General features: G+C 47.7%; 1 protein-coding gene across 2 annotated transcripts in view; it reads right to left on the minus strand.

The window, feature by feature from the left end:
- Window positions 1–14922, minus strand: part of KCND1 (potassium voltage-gated channel subfamily D member 1) — a 69810-nt gene that overhangs the window by 10007 nt on the left and 44881 nt on the right. For both annotated transcript variants that reach the window (XM_083483017.1, XM_083483016.1), the window contains exons 3-6: window positions 4139–4301; window positions 3930–4013; window positions 2070–2165; window positions 551–798 (exon numbers count right to left, since the gene is read on the minus strand). In XM_083483017.1, coding sequence (XP_083339143.1) covers window positions 551–798; window positions 2070–2165; window positions 3930–4013; window positions 4139–4301 — 591 coding nt within the window. The remainder of the gene's footprint in view (window positions 1–550; window positions 799–2069; window positions 2166–3929; window positions 4014–4138; window positions 4302–14922) is intronic.

Consider the following 14922-nt stretch of genomic DNA (forward strand, 5'->3'; position numbering starts at 1 on the left):
TTTGATGGGGCAGGGGAAACCCTTCTGGACCCATATGCAAAATGAAAAATAAGTGTCTTAAATTTATCCAACTGGCAATGTTCCTTGATCCAGCAATATTTCTAAGATATCTTAACTTGCGTTTGCTAAAGACCAGATTGTAGTAGATACACAGCCTCCTTTTATGTGACTCCTTAATCTCCTATAAAATATCCCCCTGCAGTTAAGCTACAGAGCCAAAGCTCATTCTCGCACATGGGAAAGGAACTGCTCAGATGCAACATAGAGCTTATTCACACTTATTATTGTCCTGCTGCTTCCCCTGCACATCTTGGGGAAACTGCTCTTTAGTGCTCAATTGGAACAAATGGCAATTTGGGTTTTCTCCAGAGAGACATTTGCTCCAATTTAGCGCTAAAGAGTGGGTTTGCCCTGGGAAATGAGAGGTGCAAGGGGGAAACCATCTGAACCCACGATATCTAGACACAGCACAAGCAGAAGTGTGGACGAGCTCAGAGCTGATCTCTTGTTCCCATGGCGAGGTGTGACGTCATGCAAGCATTGGCCTTACCTCTGGGGGGCAGCACTTTTCTGGCTGTTTAGCGTATCGAGCTCCTGAGCGCTGGTGCGGCTCACTGACATGGTGGAGTTGGTTAGGCGGGTGGTGCGGCGCTTGGTCCGGCGGGGGCAGCACGAGGTGCTTAGGCCCCCTTTGCCGCCTTGCTGGGAGGAGAGGGAGGTGCTGCGGCTGGTGCGGTAGCCCAGGGGTTCTGTCAGGCAAAACTCGCTGTAGGAGTGCTCATCCGTAAACTCGTGACTCTGGGGGGAGGGGGGAAGGGAGAGAGAAAACAATGTCAGGGGGTTGGTGTGTGGGCATTCACTCTTACAGCTGGGCCCCACAACATGTACGTTCCTGCTTGCGACACCACATAGATAAGGGCGCCATCACAACTATGCCTATTCTGTGGGTCTGCTACGCGGTATTATGCAAACTAGGAACTTCAAGGCAGAGGCAGAATTCATTCTTCCAAGAGCATCAGCTGATTTTCTCAGCCTTATGGCCTCAAAGATGCACTTGAAGCCATGTAGGGAAATCCACTGTCTGAAGGGTGTTCGGTGAACAAGCTTCAGGACGTGATTCTTGATCCAAGGAGAAAAGATTATGCAGAACAGCCATTCATATAACTTATTCGGATTGCAGAATCTGGTTTTTGAATCGGTACAGAATTCGTGTGTAGAATGTTGGAGTTGTAAAGGATACTCAACAAGATGATCATTAAAAAAAACAACCTCAAAAAACCTTGACAGGGATGGAGAACTTGTTGCCCTCCAGACATGACTGAACCACAACTCCTGTCATCCATAACCCAGAATGCAGCAGCTAGACTGGTGACTGGGAGCGGCCGCCGAGACCATATAACCCCGGTCATGAAAGACCTACAATGGCTCCCAGTACGTTTCCGAGCACAATTCAAAGTGTTGGTGCTGACCTTGAAAACCCTAAACGGCCTCGGTCCAGTATACCTGAAGGAGCGTCTCCACCCCCATCGTTCTGCCCGGACACTGAGGTCCAGCGCCGAGGGCCTTCTGGCGGTTCCCTCGCTGCGAGAAGCCAAGTTACAGGGAACCAGGCAGAGGGCCTTCTCGGTAGTGGCACCCGCCCTGTGGAACATCCTCCCACCAGATGTCAAAGAGAAAAATAACTACCAAACTTTTAGAAGACATCTGAAGGCAGCCCTGTTTAGGGAAGCTTTTACTGTTTAATAGGTTATTGTATTTTAGTGTTTTGCTGGAAGCCGCCCAGAGTGGCTGGGGAAACCCAGCCAGATGGGCGGGGTATAAATAATAAATTTTTATTATTATTATTACTAAAGCATGCTGGACTGCGGGGGAGGCGGAGGTTGAGGGGGGTTGGAGTCCAACAACATTTGGAGGGTCACTGGTTCCTTTGTGTCAGATCTAGGCAATCCTGGATCAAAATCAGATTCCACTGGCTGTCCAAAAAGCTCCTCACAGTGACTAAGTCTAGCTTCTTCCACTTGTGTTGTCCGAACCCCTTTCCTTCCTTTGCACCCTCTCCTGCTACTCACGGTAGTTTTCTCCAGGCAGTGCAACAAATGATGGTGTTGCATTTCAAAGGCTGATCGGTTTCGCACAGCCAAGACGTGAGCATCAGGGTCTCTGTCCTGTAGAGGAAAAGAGAGGAGCGCCAATTAATTGAAGCAGACCGTCTGAAGGCGCAGGAGGCCACCGCCACCTTGCTGAAGGGAAGCAGGTCTGGCTCAATGCCTGGATGGGTGTTTGCCCAGGAACATAAAGGCAGGAATATATATGTATGCAAATAAATAGGATAGATACATACATACACATTTGATTTCCACAGTTGGCAGCACTGGGTGCTATCCAACAAAGTAAAACACTGAGTAAAACATAGCGCATAGTTAAGCGATGAAATTCGCTCCCGCAAGAGGCAGGGAGGTTCCAATAGCCTTGCTGACTTTAAAAGAATTAGACAAATTCATGAAGGAGAGGGCTATCCGTGGCTACTAGCCATGTTGACTATGTTCCGTCCCCAATGTCAGAGGAAGGATGCTTCCGAATACGACATCCTGGGTATTGTAAATGAGGAGAGCGCTGGCGCATTCAGGTCCTGCTGGTGTGCTCCCCACTGGCATCGGATTCACCGCTGTGATGGTGGACCAGGTGGACCTTGGGCATGATCCAGGAGCGCTCTGCTTAGAGCAGACCTATTGAAATCAAAGTCAAGTCCATACATTTCAATGGATCTGTTCTGAGGAAAGCTATGGCTTGAATACCAACATACAGGTGGTGGTGGAGGAGGAGTTTGGATTTGATATCCCACTTTATCACTGCCCTATGCAAGTCTCAAGTGGGACACGGTTGGCGCTGTGAGTTAAACCACAGAACCTAGGGCTTGCCAATCAGATGGTTAGCGGTTTGAATTCCCACAAGGGGGTGAGCTCCCATTGCTCGGTCCCTGCTCCTGCCAACCTAGCAGTTTGAAAGCACGTCAAAGTGCAAGTAGATAAATAGGTATCGCTCCAGTGGGAAGGTAAACGGCGTGTCTGTGCGCTGCTCTGGTTCGCCAGAAGCGGCTTAGTCATGCTGGCCACATGACCCGGAAGCTGGACACCGGCTCCCTCGGCCAATAAAGCAAGATGAGCGCCGCAACCCCAGAGTCGTCCATGACTGGACCTAACGGTCAGGGGTCCCTTTACCTTTAAGGAGTCCCAAAGCGGCTAACAATCTCCTTTCCCTTCCTCCCCCACAACAAACACTCTGTGAGGCGAGTGGGGCTGAGAGACTTCAGAGAAGTGTGACTGGCCCAAGGTCACCCAGCAGCTGCATGTGGAGGAGCAGGGAAGCGAACCCGGTTCACCAGATTACGAGTCCACTGCTCTGAACCACTGCACCACACTGGCTCTCAAAGGTGACAAGTGCCTATGCATCGGGGCACACTTTGGGTATAGGCGCATGTGCATACATGCCCACATTAGAGCCAATCAGCACATTCAGAAAAATCACTTGGGACGCAAGTACTTCGGGCTATAGCTGGGTGATGCAAGTTTGACTGTTTTCGCATTTAAAAGGGATTCCCCTGCGCAGGGAAAACTAGGGCATCGTGGGTAGGACTCGGCTAGGACTTGTAGGCAGAGCCTGTGGCCAACCAATTCTAGCTCTGCCCCCACCCATCTCCCGGCTGAGCTCTCTAAGGCCAACTAAGGCTGAGGAGGAGGCCAACGCAGCCTTGATGTAAGCAAGAAAGCAGGTAGGGGTTGGCTGAGGGCAGACTTCCGGTTGGTGGGCCAATGCCTAATGGAGCCACCTGATGGAGCCACCTCTATTTTTACATCCCGCTTTTCCTTTCCAAGAAAATCCCAAAGCAGCCGAGAAAACCAGCGTTGAGCATGCAACTGCGTGGTCCATACCTCGAGGCCCCCGTTCTGCTTGTACTGAAGGAAAGCGTTGGTGGTGCCGCTCTTGGCGAGGCGGATGCGGGCCAGGCGAACCTTCTGCAAGGGGGAGAGATGGAGGACTGTGTATGGAATGAGAGGCAGGTGTGGCCCTCCCCTTCCTCCCTCCCTCCCTCCTCCCATCGCCCTTCCGCCTTCTCTCTTCTGCCTGGCCGCACAGCTACCTGTTGAGCTCGCCGCTTATCTGCCCGCTGGTTCTGGTGGTAGATGCGGCTGAAGTTGGAGACGATGACAGGTACAGGGAGGGCAATGACCAGCACCCCACTCAGAGAGCAGATGGAACCAAAGATCTTCCCTGCAATGGTGCTCGGGACCATATCACCGTAGCTGGAAGGGAGACGGTAGTTAGTGAAGTTCTTGGGGTCTTGCCTGGCCTTGCCCTGTCGCACATGCGCATGGCTAACCCCCTTTCCTCCTGCAGGGCATGGAGCTGCACACCTTCCTAGGAGGATACTGCATGTGGGTCATGGAGGGATTGGCTGACAACTCAGAGGGGAAAGGAAGGAGGTTAGAGTTAGCTTTTTCCTGTTTGCTGGCTGTTGATTATCTTGGGGCATATTCTTGATGCTGCTTTTAGCAAGTTATACAATGATTAGGCTGTGATAATGGAGAGTGGCAACGTTTGTGTGTGTGTGTAATTCTGGTAGGGATGCCAAGTTTCTCACACGCACACCCCGCAACACACACACACTGAGCTGCCTCCTATATGTTTAGCAGCAGTTTGACACAAAGAAATCGAAATCCAGCAAAGTAGAGGTTTCCTGATTTGCAAACAGAGTTCGCACATCACTGAATTTTGCAATGCAGTTCTTCAGCCACATAATGTGAATACTGTATATTAGGGAGAAGAGCACATAAAATATATATGTACCAGTGCAAATAACATTAAAAATGCATTACATCCGGAGAAATTTCTCACCAAAATATGTCTATGAGACAAAAATGCATGCAAAAATGTGAATATTGGAGAAAAGGCACACAAAAATGCTGGTGGATTTTCATGAGGATTCTTCTTCTTTTATTTTACATAAAACAAATTTCACAAAGATGAAGAAATTTGTAGAACTGAGCTTAAAGCCTGGGAAACTGAGAAACTGAAACTGAAACTGACAGATTTGTCCCTCCATCGTGGCACCCCTCCCACACGGTCCTTATTTTACGTCTTGCATAAAGGTTGCATAAGCATGGAATTTTACCGAGCATAGCACCGAGCGCCTTCTTCCTCAAACAAGCTTGAAACCATGTGAGCGATGCCTGGTTAAATCGTAGAAACTGGAAGAGGACCAGGCAGGGTTTCCCGTACTTGGGAGAACGCTGCATTGCTCCGCATCTCTTTCGAAGGCGAGTGAGAACAGCATAAATTATGCAAAGCATGCATTTGCAAATTGCATTTGTAGAATTTATTCAGGTCACAGAATCTGGTATTTCAGGTCACAAAATTGGTATTGCTTTAGCACTGAATTTTAAATTTGTTATAAACCGCAAAGAGTACACAGCCAGCCACAGACCTTGCATTAGGGTACAATCTGAACCAGATGACCTACAAGCCCTTTCTAGGCTCACTAACTTTCCCACCAGCCACTCTAGCTGAACCTTTAAACAGAAGCTTGTGCAAACATTAATAGGTGATAATGTGGTCATTGCCAAGAAAACTCCATGGACAAAAAAAAGGAGAAGCTTTGAGAAGAAAGTGAGAGTTTCCAAGGCATGCTCTGGTTCACACAGAGCCGGACATGACTAAGACGACTAAACAATAACAACAATGTGGTCATGCTCATCTCTGTGCTGTGAAACTTTCTCATTTCTGCACATTGCACTGTGTTACAAGGCCCAAGAGCAGACCAGGAAAAGATTCTTGTCAGTTGGCAACACCAGTTTGCTGAAGGGCATATGAATTGAGAAATCTTATCTCAGCATCTCCATCTATGCAGGAAAGGAAAGTGAGTTTCTTACCCACCCACCCACCTTTGGGTAACAACAATCTCAAATAAGAATAGGGTCTCAACCTATAAAGCATGCCTGCCTCAATGCCTAAGAGAAATTTGGAGGAAAAGTTCCCTGAAGAAGATCAAAATCAAATAACTGCATAGGCTCCTAAGAACAAAATTCACACAGGCAGTCAAATGATTAGGACCAGGCCGCGTTCAAAATGCAAGTTTGTGAGGTTTCAAGTTAAATTTTATCGACTTTCCAGCCTGAGAAGGAACTCTATGCAACTCAAAAGGTCACATACTGCATTGTGAACATTGCTTGGTCCTGATAAAGATATTATTTTTACTAATTCTATGAGTTCCCTTACCCAACTCTCCCTGCAAAACAAAGGAAGAGTCAAAGCCTGAGCCTAGCGCTTGAAAATAGCAATTAATTTTTATTTGAAGATTGCCCAACTCATTTTGAAAATGTTCATTCTCAAGGGCAAAGGGCCTTCATTTGTCCTAGTCTGGTACATCAGCCCAAAGAGAGTTTACTCCCTGCTGTGCTGGGATAAGACTCTTGGTCCCTGGGAAAGATAAGTTTTGAAACACGTCAAACAAATTTCAAAAGAATAATAATTGCTGTTTTGCAAGCACCAGGCAAAGGTTTTGCCTCTCCCTGTGCCCCTATCTCCCCTAGTCTGTGAATGACCCCAAACAGGAGTATGCAATGGGTGACCAAATACTGTTGGACTCCAACTCCCATCAGCCCCTGCCAGCAAGGCCCATGGTCAGTGATCATGGGAACTGTAGTCCATCAACATGCCAAAGGCTCCCCACACCTTGTCCTAAAATATACCCATCACCTACCTGAACATTGCAGAGAGAGACCCCTAAATGTTCTTCCCTTGGAAGATGGCAAGCTCTCCTTCCTTGGAGGTTTCTAAGGTAGGTGGGATGGCCATCTGTCATGGATGCTTTAATTGAGATTCCTGCATTGCTGGGGCTTGGACTAGACGGCCTTTGGAGTCCCTTCCAACTCTACAATTCTATGGCTTCATAAGAGGGAGGTCTACAGCCACAGATTCCCTGGGCATAATAAGCTTGTGCCCACAGTGGCTGATTCTCCTTCCCTTGGACAACTTCCAGAAGATTGTCACCCCTCCAGTATACGGCTTGGAGCAACGCTCCACGAACCAAGTAGTTGAGTTATGGGCCAGGGATCTACAGCTCTGTCAGAAAACAGCAGGTTCTGAGAATAACACCCTTAATAAGTCCTCGGTTCTCTCTGATGGACGGGCCCTTGGGAGATCATTAATGGGAGCAATACTGAGCAAGGGAGTAGGGGAAGCAGGTAATTGAATATTAAGACGCAGCAGGGACTGGGATGAATGAATGAATGAATGCTAGAGAGCTCATCCAATCCAGTCTTGTTCTCCAAGTTATTTCAGGAGTTTGTACAAATGTACACACACATTCCTTCCGGCGGGGAGGAGGTGGGGAATGGGTTGTTTTCCCCCCTGAATTTATTTTTTACAATTTATTTAATTGCCTTTTCTTACAAGGCACTCTGTACTTAAGTACAAAGTACAAAATATACACACATTACACGGAGCATGATGTGTCTCCATAATTAATACTGACTTGCTAGATCTGATCAATGGTGCATCAATCTCACCCAGCATTCTGTATGCAGCCAGCCATGTGCCTCTTTGTTCTGAGCACTGGTACTTCACAGATAGACTACCACTGAATACGGAGGTTCCATTTTGCTATGTATCGCAGCTAATGCCCACTGAAAGGTGTACACAAACGTATCTAGACCTTTTCAAAAACTCTTCTATTCATGCCTTGCCGCATCAGAGTGCTCCCAGCTGGTGACCCAGTCTTTTTCTGACTCCCATTAGGGAGTATTCTCCTCCCCCCATAATATTATTTATTGGTTTTCATTTGCACACGCCACATACACATATTGTATTACATTTCACATTTACACCTGCTCCCCAGAGCCGACTTCTTCCCTCTTCTGGCCTTTTATATCACATCTAACTTTTTCGCATTGTCTTCATCCATGTTCTCCTTTCGTATTTGTCCACAGAGTGTCTATAGTCAAATAAATCCTCCTGTATATACAGTTCTTATTGTCTGTCTATATTCATTTACAACTATCATTGGTTACATTGATCACATTGTACATTTTACTTTCTGTTATTTTCTTTATCCAGAAATTTTCTTTGTATTTCTCATTATGAGGTTTATTTCAGTTCTACTGGTTTCACTATTTCACCTTACCCTTCCTATGTATGACATAAATTTTCCCCATTCTTTTTGAAATGTTTCATTGCCCTGTTGTCGAATTTTCCCCATTAATCTAGCTATTTCTTCATATTCCATTACCATTAGGGAGTATTTTCAAAGAAAAAGCACCACCTGAGACACAAATGTGCCCTTCAGGCTTGCTGCAGTGCTTGTATCTGGTATACTCTAGTGCCGGTGTATGAGTGCAAAATAAGTTTAAGCAGCATTTAATTGACAGTCCCTGGCCACAGTAAGTCTCAGCTGACTCTCAGCGTGGTTCCTTATCATATTGTCCTTGAACAAACAGGCACCATATTATCATAGGGAAGGGCAGTTTCTAGGGCCCCATTTGCACAACACATTTAAAGCACTATCACAACACTTTAACAGTCATGGCTCCCCCCTCAAAGAATCCTGGGAACTGTAGTTTGTGAAGGGGGCTGAGAGTTGCAGGAGGCCTCACAGAGCTGCTGCTCCCAGAGTTTCCTGGGAAGAGGGATTGATCATTAAAGCACTCTGGAAGTTGACGAAGAAGAGTTTGGATTTCATATCCCGCTTTATCACTACCCTAAGGAGACTCAAAGCGGCTAACATTCTCCTTTCCCTTCCTCCCCTACAACAAACACTCTGTGAGTTGAGTGGGGCTGAGAGACTTCAAAGAAGTGTGACCAGCCCAGGGTCACCCAGCAGCTGCGTGTAGAGGAGCGGGGAATCGAACCTGGTTCACCAGATTACGAGTCCACTGCTCTTAAACACTACATCACACTGGGTCTCCAGTTGTAGTCCAGGGGTAGGCAACCTAAGGCCCGGGGGCCGGATGTGGCCCAATTGCCTTCTCAATCCGGCCCGCAGACGGTCAGGAAATCAGCATGTTTTTATATGAGTATAATGTGTCCTTTTATTTAAAATGCATCTCTGGGTTATTTGTGGGGCATAGGAATTCGTTCTTTCCCCCCTTCAAAATATAGTCCGGCCCCCCACAGGCTTTGAGGGACAGTGGACCGGCCCCCGGCTGAAAGGTTGCTGACCCCTGTTGTAGCGCAAGTCTCACTACCCTTAACAAGCAACAATACCCAAGATTCTTTGACGGGGGAGCCATGACTATTAAAGTGGAACAATAGGGTGGTATTCTGCAAAACTACTGCAAGGATTAGCACACAGCCAACAGGATTTCCCCCTTCTCCTCTGCCAGGCATGTGCCCTATGCATAGCTGTCAACGTTTCCCTTTTTCTAAGGGGAATTCCCTTATTCTGAATAGGACTCCTCGCAAGAAAAGGGAAAAGTTGACAACTATGGCCCTATGCTATCCCCAAATCTGCTCTGGAAGGATGGGGGGGGACACATATCAGACTTAGGGGGTGATCTGGGGAAAGAGAGGGGGATAATGCTTCATTGTAGAAAGAGAAAATACTTCACCAAGGGAATGTTCTCCACACTGAATGCAACCCACAGGACTTTAAATGTATGGTGCAGAAATGGCCAGGAACTGGGGTCAGCGGCAGCCACGATAGTACCCAATCATTTCATTGCATAATGTTGCCCCCAAGACCTGCATTCTCCCTTCATCTTGATAGGAAGGAAAAGATATTCTGCACACGGTTAGAATCACTGTTGTCTCTGTTTATAAAATATTTATCCTACCCTTCTTCCCAAAGGAGCCCAGGATCAAACATCAAAGCAATAAAACAATACAATTAAAAATAAATTAGATAATGTATTTAAAACACTTTAAAGCAATTAAGAGCATCTGATTCTTTTTTTAAAAAAAAACAACCCGTTAAGAATATCTGAAACCATTTTGAAACAACCACACACCCTCACAAACAATAATTCCAAGGTTACTGCAAACAGTATCTTTCATCCATCCAATGCCCAGGTGAACAGGAATGTTTAATTTTTTTTTGTGCACGTTAATAACGAGGGAGACAGACGCACCTCACCAGGGAAAGTATTTCACAAACAAGGGGCTGCAACCAAGAAGGCCCTGTTGCGAACTGATGCCAACTGGTCAGCTCTTGGCAGCTGCAGCAGAACCAACAGGGCCTCACCTGCCAATTGCAGGGCCCCAAAGGGTTGATATGATTACTTGGCATGCTCTAGGTCAGGGGTCAGCAAACTTACCACGCCTTGGGCCTGTGTCTCCAGCGCTGATCATACGGTGGGCCGGGGGGCAGGGGAATGCCCCTATGCGTGCACACACGCTATTTCCAGCGCACTTCTGGGCCGGAGGAGCACCGGAAATAGTTTGTGTGCATGTGCACAGGCCTCCTCCGACCCGGATGTGCACCGGAAATAATGCTTGCACATGTGCACAAGCTATTTCTGGTGCTCCTCCGACCCGGAAGTGGGCAGCCGTGCAGCGCCGCGCCAGTAAGAGCAGGTGGCGGGGGTCGCTGCAGGCCGGATAAACGAGTCCCGCGGGCCGGGAGACCCCTGCTCTAGGTTTAAGCCTTGAAAACAAATTCAAGGGTAACATCCCTGAAAGTTCTGGCTCACAATAAGCCCTGTGCTGATCAGAGAACACCAAACCCGGGACCCTTTTGTGGTTTTTATACTCTCTCCCCACTACTCCACAAGAGAGTGCAGCCCCTGGCAGCTGCCCCTGGTCATCTATGACGCAGACCTAAATCTTGCTTCTTTATGCCTTTTTGTGCACTGGAAAACAATTAGAGACTTTCCTGCTCTTTGCCTCCTTGCCTCATTGCTAAACAAGGACTGTTTCTTTCATCCTTCTCCCATGAGTGCTGCTTTCTAAATCCTTTAACATCTCCGTAGCTTTCCTCTGATCTTTGGTTCATTTACATCTTTCTTTCAATTGGGCTCACACCACGGCACAAGCTGCTAACCTGAAATCTAGCATGTGCTCAGCTGATACAGACCTGGTTCTCCCCAGCGTATACAGATGGGGAAACGTTGTGGAGATGCATTGAGGTAAAGAGCTGTGCAGCTGCTCCAACCACTACCACCAACTCCTCTGACCGCGCAGCTCCTATTCTTCCTGCTTTGACTAGGAGCTTTAGGCAAAGGATATTCAGAAAAAGATGGGTCTTAAGGAAGGAATCTAAAGCTGAGAGAGGGGCACTTGTGGAAATGGTCATGTTCTTCAGGTGCCGGTATAAGCCTATTGCGTGGCGAGTTCCCAACCCCCACAGGTAGAAATAATGACACATGAGACAATTATTAAGGTTAATGGGCTAAAAAAGGCCACAACTTTCTTGGTTACAGGTGATGAGTGGTATTGGCTTAGGCATTGAACCTAACTGACTATATCTGACACCAGCCCATCTACTGGAAGTCCGGGAAGGGTTAACCACCAGTAGGAGAAGTCCTGCTAGGAGCTCCCTGGGGTCGCCGATAGGGGGCGTGCCTTAGGTCCTAACCTCCCTAGGCTTCGGACAGGGTCACACCCCCCAGAATCCTTTAACGGACTACCCTTCGATATGCGGGGCAGGTGATGGCGCTACCTCCCCTCTTTCCATCTACAGAACTATTCCAATGCCTAACCGCCAATATCCAGAAAGTTGTGACGATTTGCTACGGGGTAGGCGAAAACCAAGTGACTGGAGCCAATTTGCCAAGTGGAAAAATTCCTACCAGGCCCCTGAATGGCGACCAACCAAAGTCCATAGCAAGGTCAAAGAAAGAAAACCTTAAAGGGCGGGAGGGTGGGAAAACCGGAGCAGCTGGTGGGTGTCCAAAGAGGGAGAGCCCGGCTGCATCCTGCCTTTATGGGGCAGGCCACACCCCCAGACCAACCTGATTGGCTGGCTAGAGGCGTGACGCAGCCGGGAATCACCCAGTCACGCAGGGCTGGCCTCCCACCCCCCTGCGCACGTGGAAGGGTCGTGAACCCCGCAACTCCACCTCCTCCTCAAGGCGGAAGTGGCTTTTCTTGAGAGTGACATGGACTCAGGCGCACAGATAAAAGGGGTGTTGCTTGGTTCAAGAAAGTCTCTCTTTCTCCATTATGTGGAGATAGGATTAGTAGGATATTCCTCTGAATACTTTGACAACAGAATATCGGCACCCCCATCCCCAGTATTATAGGGAGGAGGAACCTCAAGAAGTTGTTGGGCTCCAACTCCCATCAGCTCAAGCAAGGATGGCCAATGGACAAGGATGATGGGAGTTGTAGCCCATCAATATCTGGAGGGCCACAGGTTCCCCACTCTGCCACAGCAGTTCCAATATAGAAGAGTGTGAGCTTTTGGGACGAGTACCTATGGCCTCAGTGCAGCTAGAGTTCGATATGTCTGAGGTCTAGTTCTGACACATGATGGAAAGCCACTTCAGACTGTAACTGGTGGCTACCCCTAAGGTTCTTCCTCTGTTTCTTCTTCAGTTCTGAGGGTTGACATAACTGGACATTTCACTATTCAAAGGCAAGGGGAACCTTCACACGGAAAACTGGTATGTCACGGAGAAGACTGTCAGGCGGCAGAGGAAACAAGCCCCACGGCAAGTTGCCAGGAACAGATAAGACAAAGAAAAGTCCTTACCATCTGCTTTTTATTCAATATTTACAGAGAGAGGCTTGGAACGCAGCCCCTTTGAATAATGGTGTTGTCCCGAATGACTCTCCACTGCCTTTTTTCTCCCACTTCCTCATTCATCACCATCTCCTCTACGGGTGGCGCTGAGGGCCCTTTGCTTCTGAGTCTTTTGCTGTACTACTTTCAAGGCTTGCCAGGCTCTGGGAGTGGGGTGTGTGTGTGTGTCCTGGAATGCTTTCTAAAAACACTGTGTCCATCAGCTGTTGCCCTTCGGGTGGTTCCTTTTCATCCTCTCCCATGATTTCCCAGCTTTCCCCCTCATCTGCCTCTGAGCTGTGACCTGCCTGAAACCCCTGTTGTAATTCTGAACTGTCTCCACCATTCCTCCAGTGTGGTGTAGTGGTTAAGAGCGGTGGACTCGTAATCTGGTGAACCGGGTTCGCGTCTCCGCTCCTCCACATTCAGCTGCTGGGTGACCTTGGGCTAGTCACACTTCTTTGAAGTCTCTCAGCCCCACTCACCTCACAGAGTGTTTGTTGTGGGGGAGGAAGGGAAAGGAGAATGTTAGCTGCTTTGAGACTCCTTCAGGTAGTGATAAAGTGGGATATCAAATCCAAACTCCTCCTCCTCCTCCTCCTCCTCCTCCTCCTCCTCCTCCTCCTCTTCTTCTTCTTCTTCTTCTACTACTAATACTACTACTTCTACTTCTTCTCCTGTGCCCAGTCCCTGACAAAGACTTAGCTAGAAACTTTCTCCCTGACTTCAAGTTTTCTGGTACTGGCATTGTGTGTGCATAGCGGCATTTGACTACATGAGAGCAGGGGCATAACGCCATCTGCCGGCACCTGGGACGGGTGCGTACAGACACACATGGAGGGGCAGAGCGTGCTTGCTGAGCCCTTGCCCCTGACAAGCAGGTGTTTGTGCGCTAGGTGGGGGTGCACAGGGTGAAAAGCACCCTCCATGCTCTCCAGTCGCCGTCGCCAGGGCAACGGCCCCCCCGCCACCCCCATGCTATGCCACCGCATGAAAGGCAACCTTTGGTCTGATCACAGACCAGACACAGGTTGCCTACCTCATCTGCTGTTTACAAGACCTCAAACCTATGTCCTACTGAAGCCAGTCAGACAAGTCAGCCATCATTTGTTCCTGTTGCTATCAATTAGTTATGATTATGGTTACGTGGGTTGTGGCCCATCTATGTCGTTTATAATTATGTCACACTGCTGTTTATTTGTTTAGGAATTTTTACGCCACCCTTACAATGCACATAGATGATACAAAGCAGCTTACAGTAATTAATACTTGTTCCAATCCTCTCGTGCTAAGGCAGATTACCAATCAAAATACTTAATTACATCTAATTGCATCAGATGCATGTTTATATCTCTTTTGAATCCATGAGGTTCTACAACCAAGTCATTTGCTCCCTGATTTGGCTAATACAGTGGTACCTCTGGTTACATACTTAATTCGTTCCAGAGGTCCGTTCTTAACCTGAAACTGTTCTTAACCTGAGGTACCGCTTGAGTTAATGGGGCCTCCCACTGCTTCCGTGCCGCCACCGTGTGATTTCTGTTCTCATCCTGAAGCAAAGTTCTTAATCCAAGGTACTATTTCTGGGTTAGCAGAGTCTGTAACCTGAAGTGTAGGTAACCTGAAGTGTATGTAACCCGAGGTACCACTGTATGTATTTATTTATTTATTACATTTATTCATCACTTTTCACATACAGAAGTATGGTATGTCCCAAAGCAACTTTCAGGACAAAAACTCAGTGTAGAACAATAATAAAACACAGAAACTACCCCCCCCCCACAAGCAATAATATTTCTACAAAGACAGATCCTACCCACCCCACTAACAGATGAGCAGTAGAAAGGCACAACTCATGACACTTCTAATTAACAATTCAAGGCCTAGGTAAACAGATTTTTTTGGCCTGGTGTCTAATAGCAAACAATGATGGAACCAGGTATACATCTCTGGGGACAGCATTCCACAAAAGCGGGGCCACCACTGAGGAGACCCATTTCTGTTTTGCCACCCTCTGCACTTCTCTAGCAGGATGCACATGGAGAAGGGCTTTGATGAGCAACACAGTGTCTGGCTAGGTTCATATGGAAAGTTGCAGCTCTTAAGGTACTGCAGCCCCGAGCTGCATGAACAAATATTGGTCAAAACCAAATGCACTTCAAATTGAACCTGGAAACTAACTGGTAGCTGGTGCAGTTGCGCCAGAA

The sequence above is a fragment of the Podarcis liolepis genome (assembly GCF_965112155.1).
Source record: "Podarcis liolepis genome assembly, chromosome: 17".
Lineage (NCBI taxonomy): Eukaryota > Metazoa > Chordata > Lepidosauria > Squamata > Lacertidae > Podarcis > Podarcis liolepis.